We start from the raw sequence: 14,241 nt of genomic DNA on the forward strand, positions 1-14,241 counted from the left end.
CTGAATGCGTATCTGTGTGAGAGGAAACTATACATCAACTGCAGTGTTGTTAGAAGGATGCTGAAAGAAAGTGTCATTCACCCACTCTCCACTTCCCCCTCTCTGTCTTCCTCCCTTGCTATTTCTGAGGTGAAAGATAGTGTGTGCAGTGCAGTGCTTTTCTCCCTGTCGAGTCTGTAGCCCCCCTCTCACACACACACATACAGAGACCCATATACACACAGGCTCCCCCCCTCCTTGTCTGTGCTCCTAGCAGCTCCTCTCCGTCTCCTGAAGGTGGGTTAATTAGTGCTCACCTCCTATTTGTATTTGACAGGCCTAGGCAACACCCCCTCTCCTGACTGACAGCTCTTTCACCCACCCACAGAGCACCACTGTTCAGCATCAGCAGCCCTGTCACTGCCTGCCTCGAAACTCTCGCTTGCTCGCTTGCCTGTTCTCTCCCTCTACTATTCTCTCCCACTCTCCCTCTATTCCTCACACTGTGCTTCCTTCAACATGCCTTAGTCTCCGGTTTAGTCATTCAAACACAGCCTACATTATGTAGAACTCATATGATACACGTCCATTACTGTTTGTCTCAGGATTGATTTTGCAGTCACAGATGGAAATGTGATGGAGGTCAGGTGTGAAAAGGTTGTGAGCTGATGCATTCAGTTCAGGCATGACGCTCAGCTGCAGTCCAGAGATCACCCTGGACACTTCTGTGTGTGTGTGTCAATGTGCCAACTCTCTACCCCCCACTTGCCCGCTGCTATGCCACATGGGTTGAAGAGAGGAGTGTGTTTGTGATGGGAGAGGGGAGGGGAGGGGGAAGTCTGCTATATATAAACCAGCCAAACTAAACGGAGGATGGCTGCATAGGGCCCCACAGAAGAGAGCGGAGGAGGTGGTGGTACTGGCCGGAGGGAGAGGGGAGTCTGAATGGCCCCATTGGCTCAAACTTGTCCACTGGTTCTGTGATGGTGCCTATGGTGTCTTAACCCCAGGGCCCCTCCTGACCCCCACCGCCCCCTCCCGGGCACTCGGCTCCAGCCCAGGCCTGACAGGCTGTGGGGAGGCAGGGGGCTGAGGGGAGGCAGGGGGCTGAGGGGAGGCAGGGGGCTGAGGGGCAGGGGGCGGGGTCAGCTGTGCAGAGCCGCAGGGGAGAAAGGGGATGCAGAGGGAGGTGAGGGGTTCTCACAGCCAGAGCCAAACCTTGGCCGGTCGCTGGGCAGCGGAGCGGAGCACCGAATGTTCTCCATTTGATCTCAAGGTTTTTTCAACCGCTCCTCAGGGAGCCAGTGCTCCAGATTTCTCCTCCTGTTGACTCTCCCCAGACTCTTCCTACACTATCTGTCTCTCTGACACACACACACACACACACACACACACACACACACACACACACACACACACGTCAGACAGAATTAGAAATAGACAACAACAATACAATTTCAACTACAGATAACATTAAACACCAAAAACATGGCATAGGCCTATGTCTTGTGGCAAGGAAATAAAGACATACTCTCTAACACATAAACACATACACACTGTCCTTCTGCTTCCACTCAGCTAAAACAAACATGGCCGTTCCAGAACAATCAACAGCAGCAGGAGGAAAGAGGTACTGCAGTGTGTTTTACTCTATAAACGCCCAGCCCAGGACTGGACTGGAGTGGCTTGGTGGCCAGTCTGCTCAGAGCAGCTCACAGTCTGGCTGCTCACAGGGCTTCTGTACACTGGGTGGCCTATTGGTCATAAAAACATTTCAGGGGTGAAAACTAAAACAAAATCTAATGTGGCCTGTTGGGACTTTTATTAGCAGAAAAATATCTGGCTGTAGAGCGAGAGCAAGAGAGCGAGCGAGAGGGGGGCCAGAGCAAAGGAGACCATTACCCCATTAGGGCTGAGAGGGTGGAGGGGGCAGGCAGGAAAACAACGTGTTGAAAAGGGGTTTTGGGTGAGTTGAGAGGCGCATGGCGCAGCGTTCTGGTGCGGACGGGTGGGCGGGTGAGAGGCAGGCGCAGGGCGGGCGGTGGAGGGAGCAGAGCAGGCCTTCGGCTCGACAGGCTGTCCAAACAAAGCTCCGGCCCACCAGGCCCCTACCAACACAGCTGCACTGCCCCCTGATACAAAGACACAGTCTAGAGTTACTGCTTCTCTCTGATATGCCCAGACAGGTCTGTGTGGACTGTGGCGCAAGACCCACACGCAGCACACAGGGGGATATTACAGGATTCCAGGTGAAATTCACCAGTCACACTGGCTTATGTCAGCTGTGGAATGGAATTACTCCATCACATTCTGCCTGTGGTCAGTCCCCTTGCAGTCAATATGGCCTCCCAGACCCACATGTGATCAGAGTAATATCAAATTAATGGAGCCACGTTATGAGCCTGATGCTGTGAGGCTGAATTATCTGGTACTCGTCTAAACACCTGGGACCCATCCTCTAGTCTACTGTCATCCCCACAAGATGGCCTCCCAGCTCTGACTACCACCCATACCAAGATGGCCTCCCAGCTCTGACTACCACCCATTCCAAGATAGCCTCCCAGCTTTGACTACCACCCATACCAAGATGGCCTCCCAGCTCTGACGACCACCCATACCAAGATGGCCTCCCAGCTCTGACTACCACCCATACCAAGATGGCCTCCCAGCTCTGACGACCACCCATACCAAGATGGCCTCCCAGCTCTGACGACCACCCATACCAAGATGGCCTCGCAGCTCTGACGACCACCCATACCAAGATGGCCTCCCAGCTCTGACGACCACCCATACCAAGATGGCCTCCGATTCTGTTGTTCCCTAATCAAGTGAGCATGTTGGAGCACACACACACACACACACACACACACACACACACACACACACACACACACACACACACACACACACACACACACACACACACACACACACACACACACACACACACACACACACACACACACACACACACACACACACACACACACACACACACACACACACACACACACACACAGCGGTGGCCTGTGTTCATCCCCAACAGATAGAGGGAGGCAGCATCCTGTGCCACAGTCCCCCACAAGGCAGGTTCCCAGGAGTGCCACAGTGAACTTAAAAGGATTCGTCAGTGAATGTTTTTTAATTTACTGATCTTTTCAATAATAATAATAAAGCTGAGGTCCGGGGGGAAATGCCATCCCCCCCAGTCCAAGCCTGGGATTATTCTGCAATCTCCAGCACTCACTCCCTGGGGACCGTATGTTTTATCATTTCATTTCATTTGGTTCTTTTCCTCCACTCTTTCTCAGCTCAGCAACATGTAGTTCTCCCTCGACTGAGCTGAAATCACATCTCCCGGCCTTCAATCTGACAGGCAGAGGGATGGAGGAAGGAGAGGGAGGGAGTCGTCAAAGAGGAACATCAGTGTGAGACGCATCTTCTGGGTCATCCTCTGTCTATCAGCATTAGAGTAGACACCATGTAAATGCACAGTATCTAATGTCCAGGCAACCCTTGGGTCACATACACCTTCCCTCCTCCCCACTGTGTTACAGTTCAGGCAATGCTCCTTCTCCCTGTCTGGAAGCCCCTAGCCCCCACCCTGACTCCCCCATCAAAACACACACACACACAGACACACAGACACACACACACACACACACACACACACACACACACACACACACACACACACACACACACACACACACACACACACACACACACACACACACACACACACACACACACACAGTCTTGTACAACTAACCTTGTGGGGACACAGAATTCCGTCCCATTCAAAATCCTATTTTCCCTAACCCCGAACCCAACCCTAACCTGAAAACCTAACCTTAAACCTATTTCTAACCCTAATTCTAACCTTAACACTAAATCCCCTAGAAATAGCATTTGACCTTTTTGGGACAAACAAAATGCCCCAAGTTGGTCATATTTTTGTTTGTTTGCTATTCTTGTGGGGACATAAACACATCCACACACACACACACACACACACACACACACACACACACACACACACACACACACACACACACACACACACACACACACACACAAAGGGCTGTTGTGTTAGGAGCTTGAGTGGCTCTGTCGATCGTTTTTGCACTCGTTAAGGAGCAGGCCTTGATTAATCTGCTAGGAAACAGATGCCCCTGCAGGGCGCCTTTGAGCCTTTCATTAATTACACTGCTCCTAATAATGCCTATTGTGTGCGTGTGTGCCCTGTATTAGCTTTAAACAAGTCTGTCCCTTAGGAACAATAACAACACTGGCATTAGTGGCGTATGACTACAGCCAACAGCAATAAGAGTCCGGAGAGGTGGGGGCGGCCCTTAGCCACTTAGAACCAATCATGTGGCTGGACTTTAAGTGAAATCAATATAAACGTGGTCGCATGTCACAGTCGTTTAGTCTCAGACTTCAGAGTACTGGAAATTTGTAATGGAATGAAACTGAGACGGGTCCAAAAGGTAAGACTGGATATACATAGTAAAACAACCTCAACCCAGTCAGACAGTCATCTCAGGACACAGACACAGGTTGGATTTATATTCCATCTACCATGGTAATGTTTATGTATACACACACCTTCTTATTCTGAAAACTGCAGGCATCTAGCTACCTGTGATGGGAGCAGTGTTTCCGCTGCATTCATTTAGCTGTGGTGCATCGCCACGACAAAATCATTGCCATCACTGCAATTAAAATATATAACTATAATAACTATATAATAAAATAAATCATAGTATTTGTACCTAACTTACTTTGGATAATCTGTCTGGGTACAACACTGTTGTAAAGGTTATTTAGCTCTTTGTGCCACATTTGGCAGCCAAACCGAGCCTAGCTGTTAAGAGCGTTGGGCCAGGAACCAAAATGTTGCTGGTATGAATCCCCGAGCCGGCAAGGTGGAAAAATCTGCCGTTCTACCCTTGAGCAAGAAGTTAACCCCTAACATCTGCTCCCCAAGCGCCAACGATTTGGATGTCAATTAAGGCAGCCCCATGCACTGCTCTGATTCAGAGGAGTTGGGTTAAATGCAGAAGATACATTTAGGTTGAACTGATTAGGTATCCCCTTTTCCCCGTGCACTGTCCTTGAGACAGCATGCCAGGCACTGGTACGGAATACACATTTGGAACTTCGTCACTCCTCCTCCTCAGCCCTCACCGAGTTAAGTCTCACCCCCCCTGCAGTTTCACTCCTCCTCCTCAGCTCTCACCGAGTTAAGTCTCATCCCCCTGCAGTTTCATGAGGTCAGTATTTTTTGTGGAAAACTGCTAACGTCTAGCAATTCTACAATTTGTTCAATGGGGCAGAGAGAACAAAATTGCAGTTTTATAGCTAACCTCATACTATTCTACACATTTTGCCATGAGACAGAGAAAATGTTGCTGTTTTAAAGCTAATTTCCGTAGCAAGAGAGTTCACCTAGTGTTTACTGTACATATTTCCTACCATTCAACAATATAATAACTGTGCATGTTTCATGTTTTTTGTGGGCCTCAGAAAAAGCAGTGGCTGCTTTCGTAACAGCTAACTGGGATCCTAATAAAATACCAAATGACTATGGGAAAAGGGTTATTTGATAGTCTACTGTTTAAATACTGCACAAGGTATTGGATTGATTGAATTGAAAAGTTGAATTGACCTGAGCTCCATGTCCCATAAGCACCCTGTGTTTGTAGATGTAATCCACCCTGTGTTTATAGATGTAACCCACCCTGTGTTTGTAGATGTAACCCACCCTGTGTTTGTAGATGTAACCCACCCTGTGTTTGTAGATGTAACCCACCCTGTGTTTGTAGATGTAGCCCACCCTGTGTTTGTAGATGTAACCCACCCTGTGTTTGTAGATGTAACCCACCCTGTGTTTGTAGATGTAACCCACCCTGTGTTTGTAGATGTAACCCATCTTACCTGCAGGGTGGTGGATTTATTTCAATGTTTGTATAATGTCTTACCTGCAGGGTGGTGGATTTATTTCAATGTTTGTATAATGTCTTACCTGCAGGGTGGTGGATTTATTTCAATGTTTGTATAATGTCTTACCTGCAGGGCGGTGGATTTATTTCAATGTTTGTATAATGTCTTACCTGCAGGGCGGTGGATTTATTTCAATGTTTGTATAATGTCTTACCTGCAGGGCGGTGGATTTATTTCAATGTTTGTATAATGTCTTACCTGCAGGGCGGTGGATTTATTTCAACGTTTGTATAATGTCTTACCTGCAGGGCGGTGGATTTATTTCAATGTTTGTATAATGTCTTACCTGCAGGGCGGTGGATTTATTTCAATGTTTGTATAATGTCTTACCTGCGGGGCAGTGGTTGGTGCGGTGGTCAGTCAGCTCGGCCAGACACTCAAAGTCCTGCTGGCAGTTATCGCAGGTGAAGATGGACTCATCGTCCAGGTCATCGTCCCCAATGCGATCGTCATGGCTGGTGACACTATGGTCGCCGTCCTCCAGGGCTGCACGCTGCTCCTTCCTCTCCGCCTCTCGGTCTGCTACAGCAGGGACATCTAGGACAACAACGCAGAGAGAGAGAGACACTGAGTATCAGCATGGAACACAGACAGCTGGAACTACTGATCTACTGCAGAACCATCTGAGATAATAGAATCAGATTAGTTTTTGATTGAGTCAATTTGTACCAGGAATTGACCCGGACAAACATTATTTCAGGTCCATCTCATACTAAAGATGTCCTTGCTCACATTATCTGTGTGTGCGCTTTCTAATAGAGGGTCTATGTGAGGTGGCATCTGAAGGAGGTATGAGGACTCAGGACTCTGGAGGGACAAGACTCATGACAGCCTTAATGCCCACCTCATGGCATACAATGAGGACTGAGGAGGACCAGTGGTAAAATCTGCCTCCGCAATCCTTCCTCCACCATTGTGGCTCCATTTTCACACCATATTATCACATTAAACGCTCTGTTCCAAAAGGACTGCACTGAAGACTGAGGAGGGAGGGAGAAAGGGATGGGGAGAGGGATGGAGGGAGAGAAAGAGAGCGAGAGAGGGATTGAGAGAAAGAAAGAGGGGAACATGAGTACAGAAGAGGAGGGAGGTAAAGGGAAAGAGGGAGTGAGTGTGGTTTTGCTGGCTGGCTCCCTAAGGCTCCACATCCTCTCTAATCATGGTGGACTTGTGCAATCAGAGGAGAGTAGGAGGAGACCATTCCTGCGCTCCACAGCTCTGATCAGCTCTAATTTGGCAGTGCCCACTGCCCAGCACTCTGCCCGCCACTCTGCTTCTGGTAATGGGCTCTGACCCACGGGTGGGTTAGGCCTGGCCCCAGCCAACTGCAGCCCCACACTGAAGCCCCACAGCACAGCCTAGGTGTTAGGTAGGTGGTGTTGGGGAGAGAGAGAGATGTGGGGGTCTGGTCTGGATCAAATAGATAGATACTGGCTGTGGAGGTGTTCCAATTCCACACTCGTCCTCTCGGGGAGAGGTGTGGAGGGTGGATGGAGGGATAGATGGGCGTTTAGGGGGGAGAGGAGGGGGAGGGAGGGTTACGGCCATCTGTCCAGTGGTGAAAGCACCGTCTGGACAGGGAGGAGAGTGCCCCTAACTGACGCTACACAGACACTGTCCTACACTGCTGTTACAAAGACACAGGCGCCTTACACACAGACTACACATCTAGACATAACATACCCACATGTTCATTGACATGCGCCTTAAATAAACAATATTTCATACTAGCAGTCAAACACATGCATATTAATTCACAATCAAACAATAAAAACACAAACACAAACACAAACACACAAACCCTCATTCGCCCAGGTGCCCTCACGCCAGAGGTATGGCTACTGTCAACTCCAGTACATGCCAGCACAACCTGCTACCATGACAACAAGGGAGGAGCCAGACGGGATCTTGCTTTGCCCCTTCTCCTTCCCTCTACTCCACAGGGCTCAGGGAGATGGATGGGGCTCGGCAGGAGGAAGAGGAGAGGATGAGAGTGCCTGGCACGGCTGGGAGGGTGTTTGGTGTAGGGGGGCGCCCCATGCCATCCAGCACGCCCTCCCCAGCCCCCCGTCACCCCCGCTCTGCAGCATCCCCCCTCCCCTCCAGTAAGTGTTTCCAATCTCTGAGGGAGGAGGGGGTCTCAGGAGGGGGTCCGGCGCACACTTCATTTAGAGGCCTGCTACACAGTGCTGCTGCCTCCGTCATTAGGCCTCCCTGGATGTGCCTGCTACTGGGGAAGATTGATATGGCTGTGGCGCGCGCCCCAGCTGTAACCACTGCAGCTCCAGCAGTGGCCCTGATAAACGCAGAGCACACTATTTATCTGGAGGGAGGAGAGAAGACGAGAGGGAGGCTGGGGGGAGCAGGTGGGGGAATTTTGTGGTGGTGGTGTGTGTGTGTGTACATGTACATGTGTGTGTGTATGTCGCTGCGGGATAATGGTCCTGATTGGAGGAGATTCGTTTTCAGAAGAGGTGACATACCAGTTGACGTAAACAAAGAGGTGGTTTCTCTACCTGGTTTAGACCACACCACTGGAATATGAGTCACACTACAGACACAGACGCAAAGACAAACTTTGGCACCAGGAATATACAGAGTAGCTATAGTCTAACGTTATCATCCATACAGCAACACTGCCCTCAGAGGCAAAGACAAAATATACACTACATAATCACCCAACCACAGTCAGCATGCACATGCTTACAGCCACACACGTACACACAAAGAACTAGATGTGCCGTAATGTGTGCTGAGGTCATTACTAATAAGGCTCTGCAGAGTCGTTTGAGAGTGTTTTCAAACATAATTCAATTTGAGGGGAGGAAACCGAAATGAAATGAGGGCTTACGTTGGAAGTGGTGTCCAAGGGAATGAATGATTTCTAAAGGGCCATTCAGAAGAACAAGGCCTCTTTATGCCCCCAGGTATATTCTTAGAGCCCATATTTCTCACCCAGAAAGCTTACTTTCTTCCTACCCGTCTGATAGGCTGGAGAGCTAAATATGCACAGCGCTCTGTCAATATTTTATGCAACGACAGCACTGCTAAGGTTCAGTCTTCCTCTGAAACTAATAAACAGCAGTGTTCCTAGATTTCATGTAGCAAACAAAAATTGCATGCATGTGTAAGGTCAATAACACTCTTAGAAAAATAGGTGCTATCTAGAACCTAAAAGGGTTCTTCGGTTATCCCCATAGGAGAACCCTTTGAAGAACCATTTCTGGTTCCATGTAGAACCCTTTTGGTTCAAGGTAGAAACTTTTTGGGTTCCATGTAGAAACCCTTTCCAGAGAGGGTTCTACATGGAACCCAAAAGGGTTCTACCTGGAACCAAAAATGGTTCAAAACAACAAAAACACCTACCTGATAACTCATTGGTGGTCTCATGAAGATAGTTTCAGCTGACCCCATTACCTTCTTCCATACTCCTCTCTCTATTCCTCTCTCTATTCCTCTCTCTATTCCTCTCCCTCTACTTTTGCTTGCATATGTTAGTTTTATCACTAATTTATAGTCCACTCCTAGCTGCACCCCCTCCCCAGTCTCCCGTCCAGAGCAGGAACACTTAATGAGGGCCTGGGGCTCCCAGAGGTGTGGGGGGGGGGGGGGCGTTGGGGGAGCATTAGGGACACAGGCAGGATCTGTGTGGCGGGCAGCAACAGTCCCAGCAGCACACGTCACGTCTCCCTGTGCCAGCTGGAGCTCCGGTCCCCCACTCTGCAGAGTGCCATTATCTCTGAGTCACAGACTGTCCCCACGCCAAGAGGCCGACCAAAACAGACACAAACGCATACTCCCTCACAAAAACACATACTATCACACACTCACAAGCACAGTCAAATAAACACACACATGCACGCATGCACACGCACACACACACAGACACACCGCAGGTAGCGTGTTGGGCCAGTAACCAAACGGTTTCTAGTTCGAATCCCAGAGCTGACAATGTGAAAAATCTGCCAATGTGCCCTTGAGCACCACACTTGTTCCAGGGTCGCCGTTGATAATGGCAGACGCAGGCTCTGACCCCACTCTCTGAGGGTCTCAGGGAGAGTGGGATACCCCAAAAAACACATTTCCATTTCACACTACATGTGGGAAATAGGACAAATATAAGCACCCACGAAATTATTGTAAAATTATAAACACATTAAGATATTCACAAAACGTGCACCCAAACACACACATCCACAAATACACACTTGCAAAAAAATCTATATGTGTGTGCATGTGTGTTTATGAGAGGGAGGATGGTGTCTAATGCTTGCAGATAATGCCCCTCTCTCGCTCTCTCTCTCCCTCTAACAGACATGTTTGTGTGGGGTAATTAGATGAAGAGAAGTGAATTAACAGAATCCATAGAGCAGTGGTGTTGCCGAGGAGAGCCCCGCCTTGCTGGGACCCGCTAATTACCGCTCGTTAGGTTGATATGTTTTTTTGTCCCCCTGTTTTAACGGTGCAAAGCTCCAACATGAGATCTGGGAAATAATTAGGTGCTGAGCGATGTGGGCTTAATGGACACCGCCAGGCATGCGACGGAGGAGACACCACAAGACAAAAGCAACGGCAATGACCAAGAGTGTCTTTCGGTCTTTATTTTCTCTCCCCATCTCTTTCACTCCAACACTAGAGTCCAGCTATCACCATCCTAGAGTTACAATGAGGGGGTGAATTAGTGGGCATGTAAAGCAATCTATTCTCACTACTTTAGGAAAAAAAACAACTCAAATATAAGTCAAATGGTTGGGAATTTTTCATAGATGCTCCCTCCCCTCCACTCAACCTGCTCAGAACCAAAACCAACAGTGCCTTTTGAATTTTGACATTTAAAGTGAAAGGTGTTACGATCCCCCTGGCTAGATCCAGCCCCAGCCTTCTGCTCTGCCCTGACCTCTGGAGGCAGTCTCCTATTACTCACACAGTACAGTGGGCACGCAACGGAAGTACTATAATACACAGAGGGAGAACACAGGCAAACAGCAAACGGAAGGGGAATACACAGTCATTTTAATGGAGTCCTCAGTGACCCAGAGCGAGCGAGAAACTGTATGGGCCTAGCGGTTTTAGCACAGAACCCCCTCCTGAGTCAGATCTACATGTTGGAGCGTTGCTATGAGCCAAGACGGAGGCCTGTTTGGGACACGATCGCCCTGAGAGAGACATAGATCTGCAGGACACCTGGCCCTGGGTCAGCCAAACATTGCCGGAACACCACCACACTGCCATCCCTATCCAGCCTGCAGCCTGGGAGCTGGAAAAATACGAGCTCCAAGTTCCACCAGTCCAGTGTTTTTATAAAAAACAACTAGAGTACAAGGCTGCCTTTCAACTCTCTACAGCACACACACACTTATACACACCTTCAAACCAACCGGAGGCAGCCAAGTGAAGTATAACATGGATTGGCTGCAAATAGCTCTAGCTGGAGTATGTTTGAGAGGAGATTCAGAAGGAACGCTCCACTTTACTGAGAGCATGAGTCAGGAAGGCTACAGCGGATAGATGGCAACAATGGATAGATATTATGGGATATACTGAATAAAGTTTGAGGTGCATACCATTGTATTTACTCTGCCTGGTCAATTCTTTCACTATTTCCTGAGTGAAAACAACATGTTTTTGTTAGGGACATTCAGTGTGCCCAAGGCAAGTGACTCTCACCTTAAAGGAAAACACATAACACCTTGTGCACTTTAAAAAGCGACCTCTAATCGCTGTGGAAGGTTTACTGGGTTTACAGCATGAGAAAAGTTCATTTGTACAGTGTTGTATGGATCTGTAAACCTCCTGAACTGGCCTATAGGCTTCACGTACGCTGTCAGGTGCATACAGTATGGGTACTAACAAAAGGTCACTGAGCAGGTGCAGCTGGATGCGGCCGCATTGCCTCTGTCTCTCTGGGGAGCCCTCTCCTTCTCCCAGTAAACAGGGGGACCTATTTAAAGCAGGCCTCTCTCCACAGCTCCACTGTCCTCTGGCAACTGTGTTTTCACAATAAGGGTGCCCCCCAGGGAGCCAGCAGAGGCTGTGTACCAGGCTCAGATTGTGTTTCTATCCAAACCCCCACCCCCCCCAGAGAGGCAGGGAGGCAGGGGAGCACAGCACCCAACACCATCGCCTTCACCCAGAGAGGATGATGAAAACCAACAGGCGTCATGGAAGGAAGAGAGCAAATTAAATCACACAAACAGCCTGACAGCTGCTCACCAATGCCATCACCTGTTCCAGCCTGTGGCTTCGCGCACGCACGCACGCACGCACGCACACACACACACACACACACTAGCACGTACCTCCACTTCACACATAAAAACCATAGTGTTCCTATAGCGATGACACCATACTGTTCCTATAGCGATGACACCATACTGTTCCCATAGCGATGACACCATACTGTTCCTATAGCGATGGCACCATACTGTTCCTATAGCGATGACACCATAGTGTTCCTGTAGCGATGACACCATAGTTTTCCTGTAGCGATGACACCATAGTGTTCCTGTAGCGATGACACCATAGTGTTCCTGTAGCGATGACACCATACTGTTCCTATAGCGATGACACCATACTGTTCCTATAGCGATGACACCATAGTTTTCCTGCAGCGATGACACCATAGTGTTCCTGTAGCGAAGACACCATAGTGTTCCTGTAGCGAAGACACCATACTGTTCCTATAGTGATGACACCATAGTGTTCCTATAGCGATGACACCATACTGTTCCTATAGCGATGACACCATAGTGTTCCTGTAGCGATGACACCATAGTGTTCCTGTAGCGATGACACCATAGTGTTCCTGTAGCGATGACACCATACTGTTCCTATAGCGATGGCACCATACTGTTCCTATAGCGATGACACCATAGTGTTTCTGTAGCGATGACACCATACTGTTCCTATAGCGATGACACCATAGTGTTTCTGTAGCGATGACACCATAGTGTTCCTATAGCGATGACACCATAGTGTTTCTGTAGCGATGACACCATAGTGTTCCTATGGCGATGACACCATACTGTTCCTATAGCGATGACACCATAGTGTTTCTGTAGCGATGACACCATAGTGTTCCTATAGCGATGACACCATACTGTTCCTATAGCGATGGCACCATACTGTTCCTATAGCGATGACACCATAGTGTTTCTGTAGCGATGACACCATACTGTTCCTATAGCGATGACACCATAGTGTTCCTGTAGCGATGACACCATAGTGTTCCTATGGCGATGACACCATAGTGTTCCTGTAGCGATGACACCATACTGTTCCTGTAGCGATGACACCATACTGTTCCTATAGCGATGACACCATACTGTTCCTATAGCGATGGCACCATACTGTTCCTATAGCGATGACACCATAGTGTTTCTGTAGCGATGACACCATAGTGTTTCTGTAGCGATGACACCATAGTGTTTCTGTAGCGATGACACCATAGTGTTCTATAGCGATGACACCATAGTGTTCCTATAGCGATGGCACCATACTGTTCCTGTAGCGATGACACCATACTGTTCCTGTAGCGATGACACCATACTGTTCCTGTAGCGATGACACCATACTGTTCCTATAGCGATGACACCATAGTGTTCCTATAGCGATGACACCATAGTGTTCCTATAGCGATGACACCATAGTGTTCCTATAGCGATGACACCATAGTGTTCCTGTAGCGTTGACACCATAGTGTTCCTGTAGCGTTGACACCATACCGTTCCTATAGCGATGACACCATACCGTTCCTGTAGCGATGACACCATAGTGTTTCTGTAGCGATGACACCATACTGTTCCTGTAGCGATGACACCATAGTGTTCCTGTAGCGATGACACCATCCTGTAGCGATGACACCATACTGTTCCTATAGCGATGACACCATACTGTTCCTATAGCGATGACACCATAGTGTTCCTATAGCGATGACACCATAGTGTTCCTATAGCGATGACACCATACCGTTCCTATAGCGATGACACCATACCGTTCCTGTAGCGATGACACCATAGTGTTTCTGTAGCGATGACACCATACTGTTCCTATAGCGATGACACCATAGTGTTCCTGTAGCGATGACACCATCCTGTAGCGATGACACCATACCGTTCCTATAGCGATGACACCATAGTGTTTCTGTAGCGATGACACCATACTGTTCCTATAGCGATGACACCATAGTGTTCCTGTAGCGATGACACCATCCTGTAGCGATGACACCATAGTGTTTCTGTAGCGATGACACCA

General features: G+C 48.7%; 1 protein-coding gene across 2 annotated transcripts in view; it reads right to left on the reverse strand.

Annotated features, from left to right (window-relative positions):
- Nucleotides 1–14,241, reverse strand: part of LOC106573705 (zinc finger protein 423) — a 138,440-nt gene that overhangs the window by 96,837 nt on the left and 27,362 nt on the right. For both annotated transcript variants that reach the window (XM_014148999.3, XM_014148998.3), the window contains exon 3: nucleotides 6,319–6,525. In XM_014148999.3, coding sequence (XP_014004474.1) covers nucleotides 6,319–6,525 — 207 coding nt within the window. The remainder of the gene's footprint in view (nucleotides 1–6,318; nucleotides 6,526–14,241) is intronic.

This window comes from Salmo salar, chromosome 16, assembly GCF_965601325.2.
Source record: "Salmo salar chromosome 16, fSalSal1, whole genome shotgun sequence".
NCBI classification, from domain to species: domain Eukaryota; kingdom Metazoa; phylum Chordata; class Actinopteri; order Salmoniformes; family Salmonidae; genus Salmo; species Salmo salar.